Source organism: Balearica regulorum, chromosome Z (genome assembly GCF_011004875.1).
Source record: "Balearica regulorum gibbericeps isolate bBalReg1 chromosome Z, bBalReg1.pri, whole genome shotgun sequence".
Taxonomy (NCBI): Eukaryota; Metazoa; Chordata; class Aves; order Gruiformes; family Gruidae; genus Balearica; species Balearica regulorum.
The window spans coordinates 11,641,012-11,664,046 of record NC_046220.1 but is presented as its reverse complement, the minus strand read 5'-3'; the positions used below and the strand labels follow the sequence as shown (position 1 = coordinate 11,664,046).

Sequence of the window (23,035 nt, the reverse complement as noted above, 5' to 3'; positions counted from 1 at the left end):
CCATCCTTGTTACAGCATATACATATATGCTTAAAACTAAACTCACATTTTACTGAGTAGGAACTACACTGCGACCAGATTCTGCCACCTTTTTCAGACAGTTTCTAATGCCCATGGCAGAAATGAGTCTATTTGGATCAGCAATCTGATACCCTAAACTTTCTCCCCACTGGCACCAGGAGTGTTGAAGATGCACAGGAAATGCTAGAATATCTCTATGATTTTTAAGTGTCACTGAGAACGTCTAGTTTGAAATAAAAGCCTTGGCATTAGTATGTTCTAGAGTATTTTCTTTGAAGGTAGCAGATATTTCTGTCAGGACTTAGAAGTGCTCAAGACTTACAGAATTTCTTCTAAGAAACTGGGCTGTATACATTCAGGTTGTCACGGTTCTTTGATTCCTGTTGTACTACTCCTGGCTTCTCCTTTCCTTTGGTTCTCCTCTGCCGTGACTGCACACATGACTGCAGTTGCATGTGTTGGAGCTGAATATTTTTCCTTTCAGCAGAATAGTAAATTAGCTCCAGAAGTAGGTATTGCATGATCCCAAAATCAATCAGTAGTTTGGGGAAAATCACCAAATTGTTAAAAAAACCTTAAAAATAGTTTAATATCTAAATTTGATGTGATTTTCATATCTTCTTCTTTATTCAGTTGTTCATAGCACAGATCCAAGATCTGTCTCCTCTCCTGCCTAAAGAATAGCATTCATGTGAGGATTTATCCAAAAGCAAGTCCTGCTGGGCAGAGCATAAGTTCACTGGCAGAGACAGCTTTGGTCTTTCTTGGTGTGTTATCAGTGACAAGCCACCAGAATCCTGTTAGTGTTGTCATCTGATTTCTCTGTGTTGGGCCAGGCAGTTTTACCTGTTGAGCAGAGAGCTCAGAGAGAACAGGGTTGACCTGCCACAAATACGTTGAGTGAATGAGGGCCAGAGTAGACCACTGGCTTTTCTCAGCCTGTTTCACAAGTACCTGATGAATGAAAGTGGGTTGCAGATAGCTATTTCCTGCATAAAGAACTACCAGTTTTATGGTGGAAGGTGTGATACTGAAAAGGTTCTGCTGACTGAATCAGGCTTATTGTAATCTCTGCCTTCACCCACCAGGATCCTATTCCTCTTCCTGCTTACCAAAGACCCCCAAAACCACAGGTCCCCATCCCCTGACAGCTTGTCTTTGTTACAGGCTCTTCAGTTATATCCCTTTACAGCAAGGACTTGGCTTCCACTACCATGGGCTCTAAATACTCCACAGTGTCTTATTGTGTGATCCTTGCACATGGCTGGGGAGCAAGAATTTGTGCAATCCATGTAGTTACAAAGATGAGCTGTGTAGCTGTTGGAATAAGTTCATGTCATCTTGATTGAAATGAAGATGCACAGAAGCAGCTCTGCTAGAATAAATAGCAGTTTCCGGCAGGCAGGTACAGTGACACCTTCTGCTGGCACAGCTAGGATCTGAAGGACTTGTTTACTACAGTCAAAGTGATGCCCAAAGGTGTATGTGAGGTCAAGTTCCAATCTCTCCATCATTTGTGCATTCCCTGGTCTCAGACCAGTACTGTAACCTCTTAGCAGTAATCTGTTAGCAAGCTTCGCAATGTTCAAATACAGTAATATTGAGCTTGTTTTTCAGTGAAAGGAAATAACAGGAACCTCCATGGAGGCAAACTTACTTTTCCTTTGTCCTTAAAACTCACGAAGGATCATTGATTATCAGGGAAGTGTCCTGTGACTGAAATGCAACTGCTCAGATCTTAGTCACAAATGTCTCCTCCAGAGCTAGCAGAATAGCAGGAGCTGGAGAGTCCTGCTCAGTCTCTGACAAGTGCCCACAAAACAAGACCCTCCACCAGACCTGGAATCAATTAGCTACTTCAGAAAAGGTTTGGACCCTCTTGCAGATGGGATTCCACAGTTGCAGAGAAAAAAATCTCCAGTGGTGGCTCTCATGTGGAATTATTCTGAAGTTGATCTGTATCTGCTCTGCTAATGTCTGTACCCTCTTCTGACTCGTGTTTCAGGAATCAGCTGTGGAGTGCCTCCACCTTTAGAAAATGGATTTTATTCAGCTGAGGACTTCTTTGCTGGCAGTACCGTTACCTATCACTGCAACAATGGCTACTATTTGTTGGGCGACTCCAGGATGTTGTGCTTGGACAATGGGAGCTGGAACAGCATTTCGCCATCTTGCCTTGGTGAGATGTGCCATACCTGTGGCTGCATGGGCTGGCGATCTTGCACTTGGTTTTGGGTGGGATTTCATTCTGAAATTGTGAAGGCTGACCCAAGTCTCAGAAATCACACTCCAAAATATGCACATTTCTGAAATACCATGCTAAGGATTATGTGAAACCAAAACTCACGCTGGCATCTTTCTCTGTCAGTCCTCTGTGTGCCCTGCACCCTCTAATAAGTCTGCATTGCACTCCCATCCTCTCTCCTTCCAGGTTCATTTAGCCCTGGAGTCCTTGCATTCTCTGCTTCTAACCTGTGCATTTCCCTGTGCTTCACCATGCTGTCAGCATCCCATACTCTCTGACCAGGTTCTCTTAGACATTCCACACTTGGAGGTTGTCATGTTTAATATCAAATTTACTTACTTTAACACAGTTGATGTCGTACAAGATTTCTGATTTAGCAGAGAGATACAAAATACACTGTGTAGCACAATACAAATATTCAAGTTACACTTAGCAAAATATAGCAATTGCAATACACAGTTCAATCACAATACCACTGTGTTTCCCATTACCAGTCTCTGTAATACATTCACCATCATGATACTGGGTATCCCCAGTAGCCAGGAATGAATACATAGATTGAAACCAGCTGAAGCCCATTTCTAGTTGTCTGGTTTTTATACTCCATGTTGGCCTGAGCCAGGTATTCAATTCCCCCTCATGCTGGTGTAGCTAACTCAGGGACACATTGACGCTCCTTTAATGAACTCAGGGAGAAACATTTACACCACCAGTTGATCCACTCAGCTGTTGATAGTTGTTTACCTAAAACAAAGGCCACCTTCTTGTCTCCTTGTGTTGAGTCAGCTTCTTGTAACAGCAGTGGTCAGTCACACCCCACCTTATTCCCTGAGCTTCATCTGCTCTGAGCCTTCTTCCATCGTGGGGGTTTATTTGGTCCAGTCACACAAGCAGCTGCAGCATTGAGAAGGCCAGAAGTGCAATTAAGGACACAGTTCACATAGTTGCCACACCATAATTTACTTCCTAGTCAGCTAGATCTGATATACCAGATGCAGCTGCAGGAGCTACAAGGTGGGACAGACCAGCGTTGTACTGCATAGGGTGAACTGGGTGTGACTATTCTTGTAGGGCCATGTCTCCAGCACATCCCTGCTGGAATCCACTCGCTAGCTGTACTTAGATTGCTGCTGTCTAGTATGTCATGCCAGACATGGGAGTTGCAGGGTAACAACCTGGCAAGAGCTGTGTTTGAATTGACTTTTTATTTCATGTAAGTATAGCACTTTAGGGGTTTTTTGTTGTTTTGGGGTTTTTTTCAGTCAAGACAAGCAAAAGTAAAGCTAACTGTCCTTTAGTTCTGCCAAAATTCACTTTGGAGTAGGATCCATCTGGTTTTGTAGCATCATCTCTACTAGGACTCCTTCAGAACCTCCAAACAGACCATCTAGTCTGTTGTTCCTCTCTGCTTTTATCCTTTGCCCTTTGTGCCAAGGCCTAAAGACGGGCAGGCTCAGAGCAGATGCTGCAGGGCTGTCCAAATAGTTTGAAATCTGTGCAGTAGGAAGCATAATGTTGAGAAGGAAAAGCCCTGTGCCCTACCTTGTAGCTTGCCTTGTCTCATAAAGCAGAGTAGACTAAGGGGAAAATGAAAACAAGAGTGACTTTGACACCCTGACCCACCCTTTACCTTTCTGATTCACGCTCCAGGCAGGTGCTAACAAAGCCTGGTACACCTTTGCCCCGGGGCATTCCTTTTGCTCTGTTATGGATCTGATTCATAGCGTCTTTCCACTCTCCCTTGCCTTTTCAGACATGACAGGAGGAGCAGTCATTCCAGTTCCGGTAGCACGTTGGATTCTCCCGATGCTTGTCTAATTGGCAGCTGTTTTGATTTATGTGCAGTTTTGATCCTGCATGCCAGAAAGAAACTCACTTTTCAGAACGTTGTTGAGTTCTTTTCATGCTGGCCAGGCTCATTCAGCAGGGAAGAATGAACACATCAATTTAGTACATTTTGTTGCTTTTTTAACCAAGTAGCTTTTTTGCCTGGAAATGGGCAAAGAACTCCAGCTGTATGTCCTGTAGCAGGGCTTTTAAATGAAGAATTATTCTATCTGTCTCTAACAGTCTCGTTTATATGAGGAATAATCCCTGATGTCAGCATATTTCAATTAGATACTTTGAAAATGACCCTTTGCAATTTATGATTCATTGTTTACATACCAAGAACACTTCTGTACAGTCAGGATTTTAAAGCTCATATGAAGTATTCTGGAGTGAGGGATTTTTTAAATTTTTTTTTTTGCTGTACAGTACCAAGCCACATGGAGCATAAATCATCAGTTGGCATTTCTAGGGACTACTATCGTATAAGTAGTTAATTATAATAACTAATATATTTTGAAATCATTGTAACTTTTCTGGCAACTGCAGGTATTTTTCATTCCTAGACTAATGAAATTCTCTTCAGCAAAGACAGGGTTTTAATCATATTTTATGTTCAGAGTGTTTCCCCTCTTGGCTAAGTTTTCCTGTCTTACAGGTGGGAAGTTTGAAATATAGAGGATTTCCCAAGCAGGGGTTTAATGCAGAAGTCCCCCCTCATAGTGTCTGTCCAAACTAGTGTCAACAACACATAAGTTACAATGTCTGTTCTTTTACTATTTGGAAACAAGATACTTTTTGTGGAAGTGTTGACTGACAGTTAATAGGCTTCGTCTCTGATTTTCTCATGTTTCACAATATTGTGTAGTAAATTATATAGAAAGCATAAATATTAATTTAAATATTAAATATTTTACTAGTGCATCAAAAATGTGATTGAAGTAAGAGTGATTTTTGATTATACTAATTAAAGCAATTCCTCTTGACCGTTAGTGAGACAGAAATTTAAAGCAGATGCTTATTACAAATACCACCCTAGAGACATCTTTTTTGTGTTTTGTTTTTGTAGATGTTGATGAATGTGCTGTTGGATCAGACTGCGATGAGCACGCATCTTGTCTCAACACAAATGGATCCTATGTTTGCACTTGCATCCCTCCTTACACAGGAGATGGTAAAAAATGTGCAGGTATGGGAAAGAAAAACATCTGGCTAGCCTGTCCAAGGTTCTGTATAGTCCAATATCCTGCCTCCAGCTATGGAAGACAGTTGCCAGTAATTGCTATCTAAGAAGGTACAGGGCAGGCATGCTCTCATCTACAGGTCACTGGCCTGAATGAGGCTGTGATGAAGCGCCTCCTTTTGTTTCTTGAGAACTCACCTCTCCCTATGCAGACAGCTGTCATTGGGATTCTGCTCTGAGACGTACACACATGCAAAATCCTTTTGCACATGGAGCACATGTGCCAAAGACCTGGAAAGACCACCATGCCACAATGTGTCACTTAGCAGAGCAGGGCTGCAGTGAAGAAATACTTCATTGCAGGCATCTGAGTAGGGTTTGAGCTCTCTGTGGAAACATCAAGCAAGGTAACTTTGCATGAAGATGAGAAGACAGTGGCATAGGCTAGGATAAAAAGTAGCTGAGCTGATTCTGTGTTCAGGGCTGGTCACACTGGAGTGGGCTTTCCCTCACAGAGGGAAAACTGACTACGAGATGTGTTTGCTTCTGACAATTAATGCAAACTCAGTTACAGAGGGCTCTTCCATATCAAGATTAGCTTACTTGCATGAGTGTTCTGTACCTGTCACTTACAGAACAGAGAAAAGCTGGTAAGGCTGTAATCTACTTATGAGTATTTTCCACATGCTCTGTCTTCCTACTTTCAGAAAATTCCTAAGGATATCTCCTGCAACTTGTTTATAAAACCTGGTAGTTAGTTATGTTATTGATAGTTTCTCTCTTCCTCCTCAGAACCGGTGAAGTGCCGTAATCCAGGAAATCCAGAGCACGGCCATTTATATGGGCGCACTTACAGTGTTGGCAGTGAAGTAACGTTTTCCTGCGAAGAAGGGTTTCAGCTGACAGGAGTGACTAAACTTACATGCATGGAATCTGGAGAGTGGAGTCACGCAATACCTTACTGTGAAGGTGTGGTTCCTGGGGAGAATGCATATGGTAATGGGTGTTGTTAGAGAGATGGAAAGGGAAAAGTAGTAGTGTAGAGCCTTTAGAGACCACAGCAGCTAATGAGACCCTGTCCTTGCAGACCTGAGTCCCAGTGTTAAAGTCTCTGTTGTCTTAAGAGATGTAAGCACCAGTTGAAGCTTTTCCAACAGTTGTCACACTCATAGTGGTACTGTCTTATGCAGATTATACTCTCTTATACTGAAGTACTGCATACAGCTCTGGGGTCCCCAGTACAGGAGAGACATGGAGCTGTTGGAACAAGTCCAGAGGAGGCCACAAAGCTGATCAGAGGGCTGGAGCACCTCTGCTATGAGGACAGGCTGAGAGAGTTGGGGTTGTTCAGCCTGGAGAAGAGAAGGATCCAGGGAGGCCTATTTGCAGCCTTCCAGTAACTAAAGAGGGTCTTACAGGAAAGATAGTGAGGGACAGTTTATCAGGGAGTGCAGTGATACAACAAGGGATAATGGATTTAAACTAAAAGAAGGTAGATTTAGATTAGATGTTAGGAAGAAATTCTTTACTGTGAGGGTGGTGAGGCACTGGAACAGGTTGCCCAGAGAGGTTGTGGACGCCCCCTCCCTGGAAGTGTTTAAGACCAGGTTGGATGGGGCTTTGGGCAACCTGGTCTAGTGGATGGTGTCCCTGCCCATGGCAGGGGGGTTGGAACTAGATGATCTTTGAGGTCCCTTCCAAACCAGAACGTTCTATGATTCTCTGAAATACCAAAGGCGTAAATTCATCTCGGTTTAATGTAAAAATAACAAGTTCTTCCTTTTCCACCCAGTGTCCTGTTTTCAAGGAACTTGTGGGAACGTAATGTCTTAAAGATCATTAACTGTGTTTTAGGGGATAATAAGCAACCAGAGGGGACAGGCTGGTGCACGTACATATACATGGCATCATTGCAAAAGTGGTTTCTTTAGAAAACCAGAACTAATGAGGTGAAGCAACAGGGTAAGATAAAGAAGTGACAAAGACATTGTCAGAAACCCAATTACTTTGTTCAAAGGGAGGAGCAGATATGGAGTCCTCTTGACATCAAGCATGTGGTTTGTAGAACAGTTCCAACTACCTCTTTCCAGTTAATCAAATTTCTCAGTAAGATGAAGTTAGATAAAGAGCCCTCAGTGTCAGTTATAGCTTAGTCAAGAACACAGTGTTACCTAAGGCTTTACACCTCTTCAAACCTGTTTAGAGAAAAAAACCCAAATCCTGATTTTCTGTTCTTTTTTGTTTGTGTTGTATCAACCTCTCTTGTGATCCTGTCTTTTTAAAGCTATATCCTGTGGTGATCCAGTTATTCCAGAGAACAGTGCCATTTTGGGCTCAAATTTTACATACCGCAATAAAGTGGTGTACAGGTCAGTATGTTTGAGGTGCTATATTAATAATTGATGGAAAATCTGGCAACAAATGAGAGTATGGCTGAATTGAGAGTGTGGTTGAAATGAAGGAGAGGAGCGAGATGGGATTAAAGTAATGGAAAGATTTGGTTATAGCTGTGGCTCTTCACTAGCAGAGCTGAATGATTACTCCAGTTCTACCTCTCTGTGCCCTGCAGAGAAAGATGGTGTATGCAAGTGTGGATGAAGAGAGAAAAGGAATGGCTGATTATGTTGTGCATAAAAGGCTCTGTGTTTGATAGCACTTCTTTTCTTCTAACTCAGATGCAATGATGGATACAAGTTAGTGGGCGAAAAGGAAATTCTGTGCCTTGCTAGTGGCATTTGGAATCATCCTCCCCCCTCCTGTCAAATGGTGACTTGTCCTAGCCCACAGGATATAAGCAATGGAAAATACGAACTCACTGGCACAACCTACCTTTCCTCTGTATCATACGCATGTGACAATGGATACAGGTAAATGTGGGAACGTTCCTGAGCCAAATGTAGGCAGCATGCTTGCTGAAAGGTGTAACTTAGGTTTGAAAGAGACAAAGCTGGGATCATTGCTCAGAAAGATAAAATATTAAAATAGAATTTTAAAAGATTTTTTTATATCTTTAGGATACTTGCTGTATTTCATCCTATATTGGAGCAGTTCAATAAGATCATTCAGGATTTGAGAAATATATATATGTGTGTGTGTGTATATATATATATGCAATGCTTTCATTTTACCATCAAGCTCAAAGACATATTTTGAATATTCAGAAAAATAGTTGTCATTATTTTTGAAAGTTATCATTTGTCTTTCAATATTATCATACCCCACAGCTTTAGTGCATATCCAGTATTATTTCTGCTATTGTTTTACAATGCTTTTGATGAAGGAACCTTCTGGAAGTCACTAATTTACTCCTTAAACTCTTTGTAGTAGTTACTTACTCTAGGTTTTTGTTCTGTTTTACATTTGTAAGCAATTATATTGGAAACACATTTTTAATAAGCTGCACTTAAAAATTAATACAGTAAGGCTACGTCCAAGGATTTGGCTTCAAGTGCAAGTTCCTGCCTCTCCTGATAACTGCTTGTACCTCTAGCAGATTTACTCTGACACAAGCGGTCTCATATGGACCTGTTTATGTCTGAATTTTTTTTCTATTTTCCTGCTGCAAGCATTCCCTTGTGCAGATGCAGGCAAGTAGGCAAGGTGTGCTCATCTGGTGAATGTTTTAATCATGTTACTACAAATGGATACCTCAGCTGCAGTCCAGTCCAGTGTTAAGTCATAGATCCACAGTGTGGGATTATCTGTACTCCACTAAACCAAGCAGTGGTTTTACCAGTGTCAATGGGTTTTTTTACCATGGCCTTAAGACACAGAGGCAGCAAATACCACATCAGTTGTGACTCTTTCCCTTTACCTGTCTAGCATAGATAGCTTGATGAGAGAAGTCCTCTCTCCTGTTGTCACAACTGCAGGGGAAGCCCTCCCAAACAGTGTCCCTCTTATGCATTATTGCTGGACCTAAGTGCGGACTCAATCTCTTCTGAGCTCATTTCCATCTGCTAAACATGGGGGTCTAATAATATTTGAGACTAAATTGTAGGGAATCACAGACCTGTGTAGGCCTCTTAGGTATGACATGAGACCTACTGGGAATCCATAGCCAGCTGACATAGCAGCTGGAGGCCAAGAGCTTCACCCAGGGCATTGCAGGGTGGTGTTGAATACCTCTGTTTAGACAACTGAGTCATACCTTTTGTACCAAAGTATTGTTGTTTCCTCAGCTAAGGAAACAAAAAAAATACCATCAATTTCAACTGTGTATGACCATTCACTCAAACAAAATCCTTTACCTCCTGAAGGAACTGAATGCTTTTTTGTAAACAGACCTGAACTGGAGCATTTCCTTCAGTGTTTTTAATGCAGATAGCGTTTTAAGTCCTTGAGTGAATCAGGTCTCAGACTGAGGCCTAGTTGCAAGTATCAAGATTGGCATAGAGTTGATGGCATACAAGTAAATATTTAAATATTTAAGTACCTCATGACTTTCTTTTGTGGCTCAAAGATGGGCAAAGCTACAGCCAAAGTTATGTGTGTGTCTGCACACTGCATTGAGGCCCCACATGAATTCCACCAGCTCTCTCTTCAAAATAATCTGAAGACCAGCTTTTTTGACAGCATCAGCAGTGCTTTTCCATGAACAGAGAGTGCAATTCTAGCCTCCACTTAAGTCAGCGAGAGAGGCCCCTTGGTTTCACTGGGGTCAGAAAGTCAATGAGAAGCAAAGCACCTCTTTCCCTCTCTGTTCCTCACCTGGACTGAAATGGCAGCCTTAATAATGATCTTTGTGTCTCAGCCTTCAGGGACCTTCTGTACTTGTCTGTGCATCTTCAGGAAACTGGAACAGCACACCTCCAGCTTGCAACATTGTCTCTTGTGGATCCCCTCCTGCCATCAAAGATGCAGTCATCAATGGAAATAACTTTACTTATGGAAACACAGTCTCTTACACCTGTAAGGAAGGGTATGTAGATTAGCACTACTGGACTAATGATCAGGACGAGTATGAATCGTGCACTGTTTCACAAGTCCTTTATAACTGCACACTAACCAATTTTTACTGCTTCTGTCTTAACTCTCTGGAAATTAAATGTGATGGAAATTTTTTTGTGGGCTCTGAAGTTAGTACGGGAAATGTAGGCATTTCTTAAAGTAGTTTCACGGCAGCTGAATATACTCTGGAAGAGGAGAATGGAGAGGACTCATGGGGCATGATAGACCAATTCAATAGGAAGCCCTCTCCCTTGAAGTTCCTATGGAACTAGTACTTCTGTGGTAAACTCAAGTCCCTGATCATAAAGAATTCCTTATGTCTCTTCAGGCTATAAGAAAGCTGTTTGGTATGTTTTGACAACTGTCTGGTCTGGTGTTCTAAATTCTGCTTCCTTAAAACTCTGACTCCTCATTTATTTATTGAGGTGCATTATTTTTCTTTGATCTCTGTCTACTCAGTGTAGTGACCTTTTCAGACCAAGTTTCATCAAAGATGGGGCTCCATTTTGATGATGTCGAGCATGAATGTAATGCTGGACTCTGATCCTGCAAGAACCTTTGCACATGCTTATCTTTACAGCCTGTGAGCAGTCCCATTGAATTTCTTGAAACTTCTGTCCAAAAGGCAGATCAGGTATGCAGAGCTTTTGCCAGGTCAGGCCCTAAGTGACTGGAGGATTTTCTGCTCCTTCTTGATGTAAAAAGGTAGATTGATAAGCCAGTATTTTTCTTATAAACTGGCTTTGCAATATTTTTTGAAACATAATTGAAGCAAAGCATCTTTATATTCTGTTTTCTTGACTGTATTATGATTTTAAAAGCTGCTTCTCTTTCCTGTGCAAGGATTTTAAGTGGGATAGGGTAGCAGCATTTAAAGAGGATCATAGCTGTCTGTGACAATGAGTGGATCATATTAAACACTGACACATAATAGGTTCTTTTTCTGGAGTTCAGTCATGAGGCTTTGAAAACAAATCCTGCAAACAAGACAAGCACCCTTATAGATGTTGGCATCAAGATGTGAACAACCAGTTTCCAGCCAGCAACTGGAAAGAGTCACCAGGAACTTTGCAGTAGTTATTGTTTGTTTGCTTTCTGTGAGAGCACACGACAGAGATTTCAAAACTGAGGAAGAAGGTAGTCACAGGTACTGCATGTTTAAGCAGCAGGGTTTTAAGTTGGGTGATGAGATCCCAGAGACAGATTAGAGAAATACAACTACATTAACAGTAATCATGTGGTAGAATTTCATTGTAAAAGATTTTTTTTTTTTTTTGCTACTCAGCATTAATTTTTTTATTGGCTTTTATAACATTTTATAGTGGTTTTTTTAGGAAGAAGTTGTTACAAAATTGCCACATGCATTATTGGCAAGAGCATCTCTGGGTAACTCACTAATGAGTTTCTCATTGCTTCTAAGTGTGAAAATAGATTGATAGGGCTGATACAGGAACCCAAAAGGCCTTTGTGGGCTTTTCATCTCTTTCTTCTCCATTCAGTTCTGTTAAAGGGAAAGAATTTCTTGGTGGGATAGTTTCTTCAAGGAATGTATTGACTATCGCAGCACAATACTAGGTTTGTTGTAGTAGTTTCAACCAAAATGGAAGTGCAGGAATGGTAATCAGATGGACAGATGAGAGAGAAGCAATATACACAGTGTGCTAGGATATATCCCTCATTGTGATACCTCACCTGTGGACATGTAGGCTTTAAGATTTTCCTTGTGAAGTTGATCATAGCTTTTGTAAAAGATCCTATTCTTCCGGGGTGCTAACAAGCAAGCTTGTACTGCAGGGGCTTCAAGAAACTGTAGGTAGCATTTGACAATGCTTGTCTTTTTGACTTCCTATGTGGTTTCCTTATCCACAGTTACACGTTAGCTGGCCCTGCAACCATAGAGTGCTTAGCCAGCGGCGAGTGGAGTGTGAGCCACCAGCAGTGCCTGGCAGTATCCTGTGATGAACCACCCCATGTGGAAAATGCATCACCAGAGAGTGGCCACCGCCTCTTTGGCGATATAGCTTATTACTTCTGCTCGGATGGCTACAGCCTGGCTGATAACTCTCAGCTGCTTTGCAATGCAGAAGGGAAGTGGGTGCCTCCAGAGGGCAGGGAGATGCCCCACTGCATAGCTGATTTCTGTGAAAAGCCATCCACCGTCTCATACAGCATCCTGGAGTCCATTAGTAAAGCCAGGTTTGCAGCTGGCTCCATCGTGAGCTTCAAGTGCATGGAAGGCTTTGTTCTGAACACTTCAGCCAAGATTGAGTGCCTTCGAGGGGGCCAGTGGAATCCTTCTTCTTTGAGCATCCAGTGCATCCCCGTTCGCTGCGGAGAGCCTCCCCACATTAGCAATGGTTATGCCAGTGGGGCCAACTACAGCTTCGGAGCAGTGGTGGCTTACAGCTGCAACAAGGGGTTCTACATCAAGGGAGAGAAGAAACGGACCTGTGAGGCCACTGGCAACTGGAGTGGCAGTTTGCCCACATGCCACCCAGTGTCCTGTGGAGAACCGCCCCAGCTTGAGAATGGCTTTATAAAGGTACAGAATGAGTTTTCTCATCTGCCTGGTACCATAGCAAACTGAGTATGTCTTCACAATTGCCACTTTTGGGGGTTTTTTTTCTTCTGTTTTGCCCTCCTGTTAAAATTGAGGAAGCACGTGACTGGATGGAATAAGCAAAGGGAAAACCAGGTGGATTTGCAGCAGAATCATGTCTGAAAAACATGGACACTTTGGGGGATTTCCGATCTTAAAGTGGGTTTTCAGTTAGGAGACTCAAGATGCCAGATGACAATCAATTGATTTCCTTAATGTCTCACTCTTCATTTGTTTGGTCCATAGGTGGCTTTCCAGTGCCATCTGGAGACATTTGAAGAACTGTTGCCAGTTCACAAGCCTTGCTCTTTTCGCTGCTGTGAAAAAAATAATCTGATTTGCAATAGATAAATCACCTTGGGATAGTTTTTCTCCTTTTGATGCAAGCACACTTCTTTACTGAAGTCAGAACTTCCTTTTCTTTATCAAATTACATTGCAACAATGCCTGAAGTTAAAAATCTCCTTGTGGCAGACCAAACCTGTAACAACTACTTAACCTGTGTTGTGCTTTGATACACAGGGGTAATATTGTGATAAGGAAGATCAAAAAAACTATTGTACTTTGGATTTTTAAAGGATTTTTCTTCTGAACACCCCCCCTCATTCCTTAAATCTAGCCACCCAGGAATCTGCATTTGCTAAAAATTGGGGTGGGGTTTGCATCCCACTTCCTACATGGGCTTCCAGCAGTAACAGCAACAATTTCTGTTAGATTTCCACACAGATACATCCTCTAATTAATGCATATCACTCTGTGTTGTCTTCCTTAGGTAGGCTCACTCCTCTAGATATTCCTTCCAGTTACAGATAATTTTTAATACCTCCGCCAGAGCTTAGCCTGCAACTTTGAAGGGCTCCGTAGCTGCCTGCTCAAGACCCCGCAGCTGCATATGTGGCACTTATAAACGTCTCCTAGTAGTAGTACATCTGAAGGCTCCAGCCTTGAATACGCCTGTAAGCTCAAAAATCATAACAACAGGCCATTTCATGGCAGCTTCTCCTGACCCATTTCTTTTCTGTCTTCCTGTCTACATGTCTTTTGGCCTCATGTGTCAGGACAGGGGAAAGCAGAGGAAATATTTTCTAGCTTTTACCTTTTAAGCCTTGAATTTTGTTTCCTTTTGATGGTGCTCTCGTATTTCCTGACAGCAGAGGGCATCATTTGAGGCAAGACATTCTGTGTCAGTTAGTTACATTCATTCCCTTGCAGACAGCCTTTACTGCTGTCTGGGATTCAGCTGGAAGCTAGACCAAGAAAACACAAGAAATTAAATCAGCATCCTGTTGCTCCAATCATGCATCTTCATTTCAGACATGTCGCTGTTTTATCTGTTTTGCAGGAAACGACTGGACGCTTCTTTGAGAATCGGGCAAATTATGAGTGTGAGTCTGGCTACCAGCTGGTTGGGAGCTCAGTGTTTATCTGCCAAGCCAATCGGCAATGGTACAGTGAATCACCTCCTTACTGTGTTCCCCTCAGCTGTGGAAAACCACCACCCATCCAGAATGGCTACTCCAAGGGAGAAACTTTTGATACGGGCTCCAAAGTTGAGTTTTTCTGTGATGAAGGGTATGAGCTCATTGGAGATGTTTCTTGGACATGTCAGAAGTCTGGGAAATGGAGCAAAAAGCAAAGCCCAAAGTGTGTGCCAACAAAATGTCCAGAACCACCACTGGCAGAAAACCAGCTGGTCTTGAGGGAAGTGACTAACCAAGTTGGTGTTGTACAGTTCTCCTGCAAGGAGGGTTATGTTTTGCATGGCTCCTCTGTACTGAAATGCTTGCCCTCCCAACAGTGGAATGATTCCTTTCCCTTCTGCAAGGTTGTACAGTGTCCTGCGCCTCCATACATCCCCTTTGGTGATCCCTTGACGTCATCCCTTCACTTTGGTAGCACTGTGAAATACATCTGTGTGGATGGGTTTTTACTGAAGGGTGAGTCTACCATCAGATGCCAGGCTGATGGCTCATGGAGCATGCCTTTGCCAGAATGTATTCCTGTGGAGTGCCCTCAACCAGAAGAAATTCAGAATGGTATTGTTGATGTGCAGGGCCTCACCTTCCTTAGCACAGCCCTCTATACATGTAAACCAGGCTTTGAGCTGATGGGGAACACAACTATCCTCTGTGGAGAAGATGGCCAGTGGCTTGGAGGAAGGCCAGCTTGCAAACCTATTCAATGTCCAAGGCCTAAGAAGATCCTCAATGGCAAATACTCATTCACAAACTTCCATTATGGGCAGACTGTTAGGTATTCCTGTGACAGAGGTTTCCAGCTCCAAGGGGAGGAAACACTGAGATGCCTAGAGACAGGGGAGTGGAGTACAGAGGTTCCCTTCTGCAAAGCCATAAATTGCCAGCCCCCTCAGCCCATTGAGAATGGCTTTGTGGAGGGTGCAGATTATAGCTATGGGGCCATGGTCATTTATAGCTGTGTCCCAGGCTTCCAGCTGTCTGGCCTTGCCATGCAGACCTGTGAAGAGTCAGGCTGGTCTAGCTCCACACCAGCCTGCCTCCCAACAGACTGTGGCTTGCCTCCTCACATTGACTTTGGGGAGTATGTGCAGGTGAGACATGGGGAAAGGCGTTCTGACCAGGAGAGTGTCACGGAGAGTCCCTCCATTTCACATATGTTACTGGCTGACAATTTGAAAGACTTCAAAAGTTCCTTGAAGGAGGACAGTGCCATGCAGCTCACCACTTTCTTATTTGGAACTATCATTTTATACACATGTTACTCAGGCTACGAGCTGCTGGGAAACCCAGTTCTAGCTTGCCAAGAAGATGGGGCTTGGAACGGCACTGCCCCTGCCTGCATTTCAATAGAGTGCACCTTGCTGTCACCCCCAGAGAATGGTTTTTTACATTTCACTGAGAACACGCTTGGCAGCACAGTGCAGTACACCTGTAAGCCAGGGTTCGCACTTGTTGGCTCTGACACACGGCTATGTTTGCCAAGTCGGCAGTGGAGTAACACTGCTCCATACTGCAAAGCGGTAACATGCAACTTGCCTACCCAGCTTATGAATGGGAATGTAAGAGGGGAAAACTACACGTATGGGAGTGTTGTCTACTATGAGTGTGATCCTGGATACCAGTTAAATGGTCCCACAGAGAGAAGATGCCAAGAGAATCAGAAATGGGATGGCAGTGAACCGATTTGCATTCCTGTTTCCTGCAGCCCACCACCAGTTTTGGAGAATGGTCAGGTGACTGGAGAGGAGTACACGTTCCAGAGACATACAGAGTACAGCTGCAACGACGGTTTTGTGTTAGATGGGGACAGGAGTAGAGTCTGCCTTGCAAACGGAAGCTGGAGTGGAATTGCTCCAGTTTGCAAAGCTGTGACCTGCCCTGTGCCACTGCCTCTTCCCAATGGGAGAACTAATGGCTCAGATTTTGGCTTTAAGAAAGAAGTGCACTATCACTGCAATGAAGGATATGACCTGCAAGGAGTGTCTACACTTACTTGTCAGAGTGATGGTACCTGGGATTCAGAAGCTCCACACTGTGAGCCAGTCATTTGTGGACCTCCTGAAGACATCTCCCATGGCTTTCTGAATGGCTCAGGCTTTACCTATGGGGAATTTGCCCAGTATGTGTGCTTCCCTGGTTATGAGCTGCACGGCAATCCTTTACGGCAGTGTTTGTCTAATGGCTCCTGGAGTGGAAGCCTTCCATCATGCCTACCCTGTCTGTGTCCTACACCACAGATTCAGAATGGGGTTGTTCATGGTACAGATTTCAGCTGTGGGAAGAGTGCCCAGTTTCAGTGCCTGGAGGGCTTCAGACTTCTAGGGCCTTCTAAAGTTACCTGTGAGGCAGCTGGCAAGTGGAGTTCTGGGTTTCCTCGCTGTGGGCAGATCTCCTGTGGCTCTCCACCCATCATCCCCAACACATTTATCAATGGGAGCAGCTCTGCAGATGAGAACACCATCATATATACCTGCTTGACAGGTTTTGTCATGCAGGGGAGTCCAGAACTGACTTGTGTGGAGACTGGTGTCTGGAAGAAGCCATACCCAAGCTGTGAGCTGTTAAGCTGTGGCCCACCACCTTTTGTCCCAAATGCAGAGGTTCTTGGGAACACTTACACCTATGGGAGCAAGGTCCAGTACAGGTAAGAATGCTGCTGACATTCTGTTTCCATAAAATGTCAGAAGGAATGAAAGTGGAAGGTTTATGCACACTCAGCTAGTGCAAGTTTTTAAAAGACCTGGAAGAAAAGTTATGCCCTATCACATGCTCAAATGGACAAAGCCCACATTCCCATGCACATATAAAATATTATTTGGACCACTGTCAAAACTCCAGCATGGATTTTCAGCCTGTTGGGCTGCACTCCTTTACCACCTTTAGTTCCCCTTTCCCCTTTGTGTTTCTCTTTTTCCTCCTCTGAAACACTGGTCTGGACATTCAGGTTTTCTTAGCAGGTGGCAGCAATAGTCAGCAGGGTTCGCAATTTTTCTCCCCTTTTGGCATACCATTTATGTCTTCGTCCTGCTTCAGGTGCCTGCTGTAATACAGAAGGGCTGATCTCCCTCTTGTCCCATTTTCTGTACTGCAACATTGCACTATCAGCAAGCACTGCTGATGTGAAATTACTCCTTTGTCAGATATGAGAGAAAGGGGGCTTTGTTAATTTCCTGAAGTGTGCACATTGTGGATGTCTTTCTCCAAGGTGAGGAATTTCTTGGCATAAGGGGAGATGTTTTTCTGGCAGTAAAAGCGAATAATGGTATGGGACAGAGTTGGGAGATGGCATGTGGATGAATTTAACAGTATCAGTCATCTCCTTGCATCCTTAACAAGGTGAAGGGGGTGCTTGTGTCTGCCTTTCTACGAGTGAATCCACTTTTGCAAGCCAGTTGAGTTGCTCTTGGTGAAGCACAGCATGGAACAAAACAAATCAGCCTTATACGTCTAAGCAAATGGCCTGTGGTCAGCCTAAGGTTTGGTTTGTTCTTGGAAGAAAGTGAGATAATCTATAGAACTGCTTGGTGCTCACACACTGTTTACCTAACAAAAAGCTCTCCTTGCAAAGGGAAGGGCAATGCAGGAACTGCAGTAAACTATTCAGTACTCTCCAAGCACTAAAGCCATGAACTCACTTTCCACTGTGGTGCTGTTGCAGCATGAAGCACCTGGAGATGAACTCTGAAGATTCCAGTTCTTGCAACTGAATAGACTCAGTCCAGGCATGCTTCTTACAGGGTTACCTTGAAATAAGAGAGAAATCCCAAGGTGTGCTTATGAACAACTAATGCAGAAAAATGACTGTCTGACTTTGTAATTTGTGGGTTAGCTCATCCCTAGCTGTGACTTTGTGGTCAGGTCTTCGTGCTGTGTTGCAGATGCCTGGAAGGCTACACAATGGTGACAGAGGTGGATGTATGCATTTGCCAGGAAGATGGACAGTGGTCTCCTCAAAGTATTTCCTGTTGCCCTAGAAAGTGTCCCCTCCCAGGAAATATCACCCATATAATTGTAACTGGGGACAACTTCACTGTGAACACAAACATCACTTTGTCATGTGTAGAAGGCTATACTCTGGTGGGAGCAAGCACATCTACCTGCAAGGTATAGTGTTATTTGCATTGTTTTATTTTGTCAGCTTTGTTGAATTCAAGAGTCCTCCTCATGCCCTCGTTAGCTTTTGGTCCTTAATTGTACACAACAAAAAAAGTTAAAGCATGTCCTGCAAAATATAATACGCTTCCTTGTTGCTCAGTAAAAGCAATTATTAGTTTTCCATGTATAGACTTTTAGAACTAGAAATTATTGTTTTCTTAACAATATTGGGTTTCTTCTGAAAACTAATCATAGATAGAATCTTTAAGGTTGGAAAAGACCTCTAAGATCATCAAGTCCAACCATCAAATGCTGTCCTTTAGAAAAGCATTCCTTTTATCACATTTCAGGGAATAAATCGTGTCCAAGATTTTAAAAAAATTATGTCCAAGATTTTTAAATTATTTTGAGGATTGTGTGCAGAGCTTTCTCCAGAATAACAGGCAGCACACATTTTAATCCACTGTGCAGCTGTAGAAGCTTGAATCTTCTGTATATCAAAGAGCAAACATCCTCATCAGTTCTGCTAGTAACCTCTTATCACAGTAGCTGTGGACAACCTTAAGTTTGTAAATAGACTCTCTAAAGTGAGTAAGTCTGCTCATATGAGAAAAGCTGAGCATGCGTGCTTTTGAAGAATCAGCACTTCAGAAGGAAAGGTTTTCCCCTTATTTTGCTGTTTCAAAAATCTGTGGAAGTAGGAGTAGGTGTGTTTGAGTGTTTCTTCAGGTATCAGACTTCCCTTGGAGAATCTGGGAAGGCAGCTGCAGCACCTACTCATGGTGTTAGACATTCAGCCATGAGAGAAGTACAGACCATGGAATCAGGCAGCTGTACTTTTCATTCTTCTCCTGATGTGTTCCCTGAGCTATTGGGTGACCTTGTACAGGTGAACTTGCTTTTCCAAGCTTCTATTTCCACATTTACTATTTTGTTCCTTCTGTCTTCTAAGTCTAAGCTGAACACCCCTGCCAAAGTTGAGCTCCAGTCTGTGTTGGCAGAAATGTTACTTAAATTACTGAGTTTTATTAAGGATTGCACAGATAATATTACATGAACCACATCTGTACACCCACAGCCACTGGATGCTTCTACTATGATTTTCCTAACTTTTTCATTTAGATATGAATTAAGCATATAAACTGGTGCCTTCACACTTTAAATTGCATTTATTTTTCAGGAGAGTGGCATTTGGGTGCCATCGTTTTCTGATGACATCTGCGTTCCTGTGTCCTGTGGGACCCCAGAGTCTCCAGAGCATGGATTTGTGGTTGGCACTAAATACAATTACAAGGACATGGTTCTTTATAAATGTGATTCTGGCTATGAATTACAAGTAAGCAAGTTCAAATCTCCAGCACTCTAAGCCTTTAGTTGTGATTTTCAGTTCTTATGACTGCAAGAATGTATTATGTCTGGTCCATATTGATAGATTCCCTTAGCTGCCATAGAAGTTGGATATCTGCTGTTGCTACTGTCTGTAGAATGCTCCTTGTATGTCTGCAGCAGTCCTTGAATTACTCAAGGGTACAACTGAGGCAAATAAAAGCACCCTGTTCAGAGATACATGTTCAGCAGATACCTTTCAGTGTTTGGTTTTTTTTAACTGAAGGTTGTTTTGGCCCTCTGTAAATACAGCATTATATATGCTTGTGACCATAAATCATGGGAGAGTTAATTTCTCATGTATTTCTCTCTTGAATTGGTTCTGTGACCAAAGGTAGATTGCATTCTTCCCTTGATTTCATGTCTCAAGCATTATGTCTACTGCATTGTACCTTTCAGACTCAACACTCCTGATAAACTCACTGTCCTCAGTTCTATATCATTGCTAGGTGGTGTGAAAGCTGTATCTCTTGTTTTAGTAAAGTAAACAGACTCCAGTTTGTTCAGTGGTAGCTTTGTTCCCTGCTTGAGAACAAAGTTCTTTCCTGTCCATTGTTTTTATTATGAGCATTGGGCTCTTATCCCCACCTGAGGTCCGGAGCAGCACTGCTGTCTGTTTATCAGGACTCAGAGAGGATTCATATTAAGAGCTGCCTCAGGTGTGTTTTCAAAAGCTGCAGTGAATTCAAAAATTAAAGGTGTTGCTGAGGCACAGCATGGCCTCCACCATCCCCAGGTGATGGCAGAGTAGGGAACGGTCCTTCCCAGGCACAAGGTGGTGAGGTGTCTGCAGGACAGAGGCTGGCTCTTAATGCTGTGTTTTGTGAGTACCAGGCAGAATGCAGGAACAAGCTTCCTTTGTACTGTCATAACACCATTAATAAATTAACAACTTCATGCATATGAATTCACCCAGTCAGGAGTGAATTCACTCAGTCAGTCAGTGTACAAATGAGGAGAGTTTACAGAATGCTTAGGTAACAATAAATTTAATTTGCATTATGTTGCCACATATGTAATATCACTGGGGATGGAGGGGTGGGTTGGTATTAAGACAGGTAGAATTGCTGTTTCAAGTAATTTTTGGAGGTAGTAAGTCAGTGCTTTCTTACAGTAAAAAGTCCTTCTAAGCTTTGTACTCCAGCTTTGCCACCTACCATCAATCTTCTCACTGCTGTGGAAGAGAAGTCCTCCTTTTTTTCTTTTGGGAAGCAAAGTCCACTGGGTGTGATGCAATGCAACACTCATGTCCAGCATCTGCCCTTGTCAATGGGTTTGCTTTGTAATGACAGTACATTACTTCGAGACAAATTTAGATGTCGTTATCCATGTCTTGGAATAAAATACAAAATAAATTCTGGGCTATTACACTGGCTATAAAACCTATATGTGAGAAAGAAATAACATTATTTATAAGCAAATTTAAAGAATGGGTGTTTGGGATGTGGTTAAAATCAGTGTGTTACATTTATAAAACACAAGCTTGTACTGTTGAACAAAATGCTAGTTAGATTTTCTGTAAGTGAGCCCTGGAAGGAGAAAATTAGTCATCACATTCATTTAAGCTGTAGCATTTAACTATCTCTTTACATGGGTTGCACATGAGGGAAAAATATTAGAGTTCATGGGAGAAAGGAGTTGACTAAGTAAAGCTGTTCTTTAGGTGTTTTCTTTTGTTTCACAGGGTGATGCAGAACAGACTTGCCAAGAAGACAAGCTTTGGAGTGGCACAGTACCAGTGTGCAGAAGTACGTTCCACCTGAGTTTTTCACTAAATTTGGTTAAGGGTGATTTTACACAACAGAAAACAATAATGCTCATTTTGCTTTGTAACTCCTACTCTTTGTATTTGCCTAAAATTTTTTGATAAGTACCACTGATAACAGCCTGTAAGAGTCACTGAATTGCTGGCGTATGCAGATAATATATGCTACACCTTTCTGCCTTGCTCCTGTATGCCTAAGAAAGCTGTGCAGACAGCTTCCAAGTTTAAATGGTTCTGGCACTTGAGGTCATGATTTCTGGGCTTACTGAGGACCTCGGAAAACATTAATTGCCCAGAGTCACAGGTACTTGGCCTCCTCAAATGTAACTCTATGGATTCTCATTCTGAAAGGTAGTTCATTTCTGTGAGATGTCTCATGCCCACTGACTGCAGTGTTACACACTGCACATTCCTTGTGTTATAGGAGTATCATGTGGACCCCCAGACATCATAGAAAATGGATCTGTTCAAGGAGAGGAGTTCCTGTTTGGCAGTGAGGCTTTTTACAGCTGTGACCCTGGCTTTGAGCTACAGGGACCAAGCCGCAGGATTTGCCACGTTGACAAGAAGTGGAGCCCCCCCACCCCTTCATGCAGGCGTAAGTAGCAAGGAGAGCAACATGGTGGCAGTTTTCCAGGAGAGCCAGGGAACAAACAGTGCTTTTGCTGGCTTCTGCCCAGTCTCCCCCTCCAACAGGAGGAACCAGAGAAAAACCAGAGCAGATAAATTCTCCAATCTGATGGGAGCTCCTCTTGGCACATTAAAATGGTACAAGCATAGAGTCATGCTCAGGTCAGTAGGGGAGGATTATGGCTATTTGATTTTCCTTCCATTGTGATGTTCAGAATCTTGGACATCATGTGTTGGGATGGTTTGTCTCGGCCATGCCAAGGCTAATATATCTTGTCCACTCAGTATGTCTGGAAATCAAGATTCTCCTCCCTAGATCAAATCTTAGCTCTCTGTGCAGCAGAAAGTAATTAATTGTGGGAGCATGGAAAGAAGGAATTTCATTAACCTTATAAATAAAATGCCAAGATTTTATAGTCTTTACCAATAAATCATTTCCCATCTTTTCATGGTGATGTCATAATCCTACCCCTTGCATTCTTCTCTCTCACCTTTGACCAATTTGCCTAGTCTCCACACTAACTGTGGGACAGGGGACAAGATCCCTCTTAACTATTGTCATTTTTCTTGGAGACATCTTGAGATCACCATCCACTGTACAGGAAGCAGAGGAGACTGCAAATACAGCCTCTGGCCTGCTCAGAAGAAATACTCTGGATCACTTTGATTGAACACAGCTTGTAGCTTACAACACCATCAGATACATCTGGGCACATTCTCTCTCAGGTGTCTGTAGCCTAAACCCCAGGAGAGAGGGCAGGCAAGGCATTGTATAACCCTTCTCCATGTAACAATTCACAGCTTCTTTCTTCCCATCTTGCCATTAATTCAGTGTGTGAACAGAGCTGTCAGTATG

General features: G+C 42.8%; 1 protein-coding gene across 1 annotated transcript in view; it reads left to right on the top strand.

Moving 5' to 3' along the window:
- SVEP1 (sushi, von Willebrand factor type A, EGF and pentraxin domain containing 1) overlaps positions 1-23,035 on the top strand; it is a 128,526-nt gene that overhangs the window by 85,089 nt on the left and 20,402 nt on the right. The window contains exons 31-42 of the mRNA XM_075739560.1: positions 2,027-2,200; positions 5,163-5,282; positions 6,069-6,245; positions 7,561-7,645; positions 7,952-8,143; positions 10,030-10,197; positions 12,096-12,768; positions 14,168-16,947; positions 18,182-18,407; positions 19,579-19,734; positions 21,469-21,532; positions 21,974-22,147. Coding sequence (XP_075595675.1) covers positions 2,027-2,200; positions 5,163-5,282; positions 6,069-6,245; positions 7,561-7,645; positions 7,952-8,143; positions 10,030-10,197; positions 12,096-12,768; positions 14,168-16,947; positions 18,182-18,407; positions 19,579-19,734; positions 21,469-21,532; positions 21,974-22,147 — 4,989 coding nt within the window. The remainder of the gene's footprint in view (positions 1-2,026; positions 2,201-5,162; positions 5,283-6,068; positions 6,246-7,560; positions 7,646-7,951; positions 8,144-10,029; positions 10,198-12,095; positions 12,769-14,167; positions 16,948-18,181; positions 18,408-19,578; positions 19,735-21,468; positions 21,533-21,973; positions 22,148-23,035) is intronic.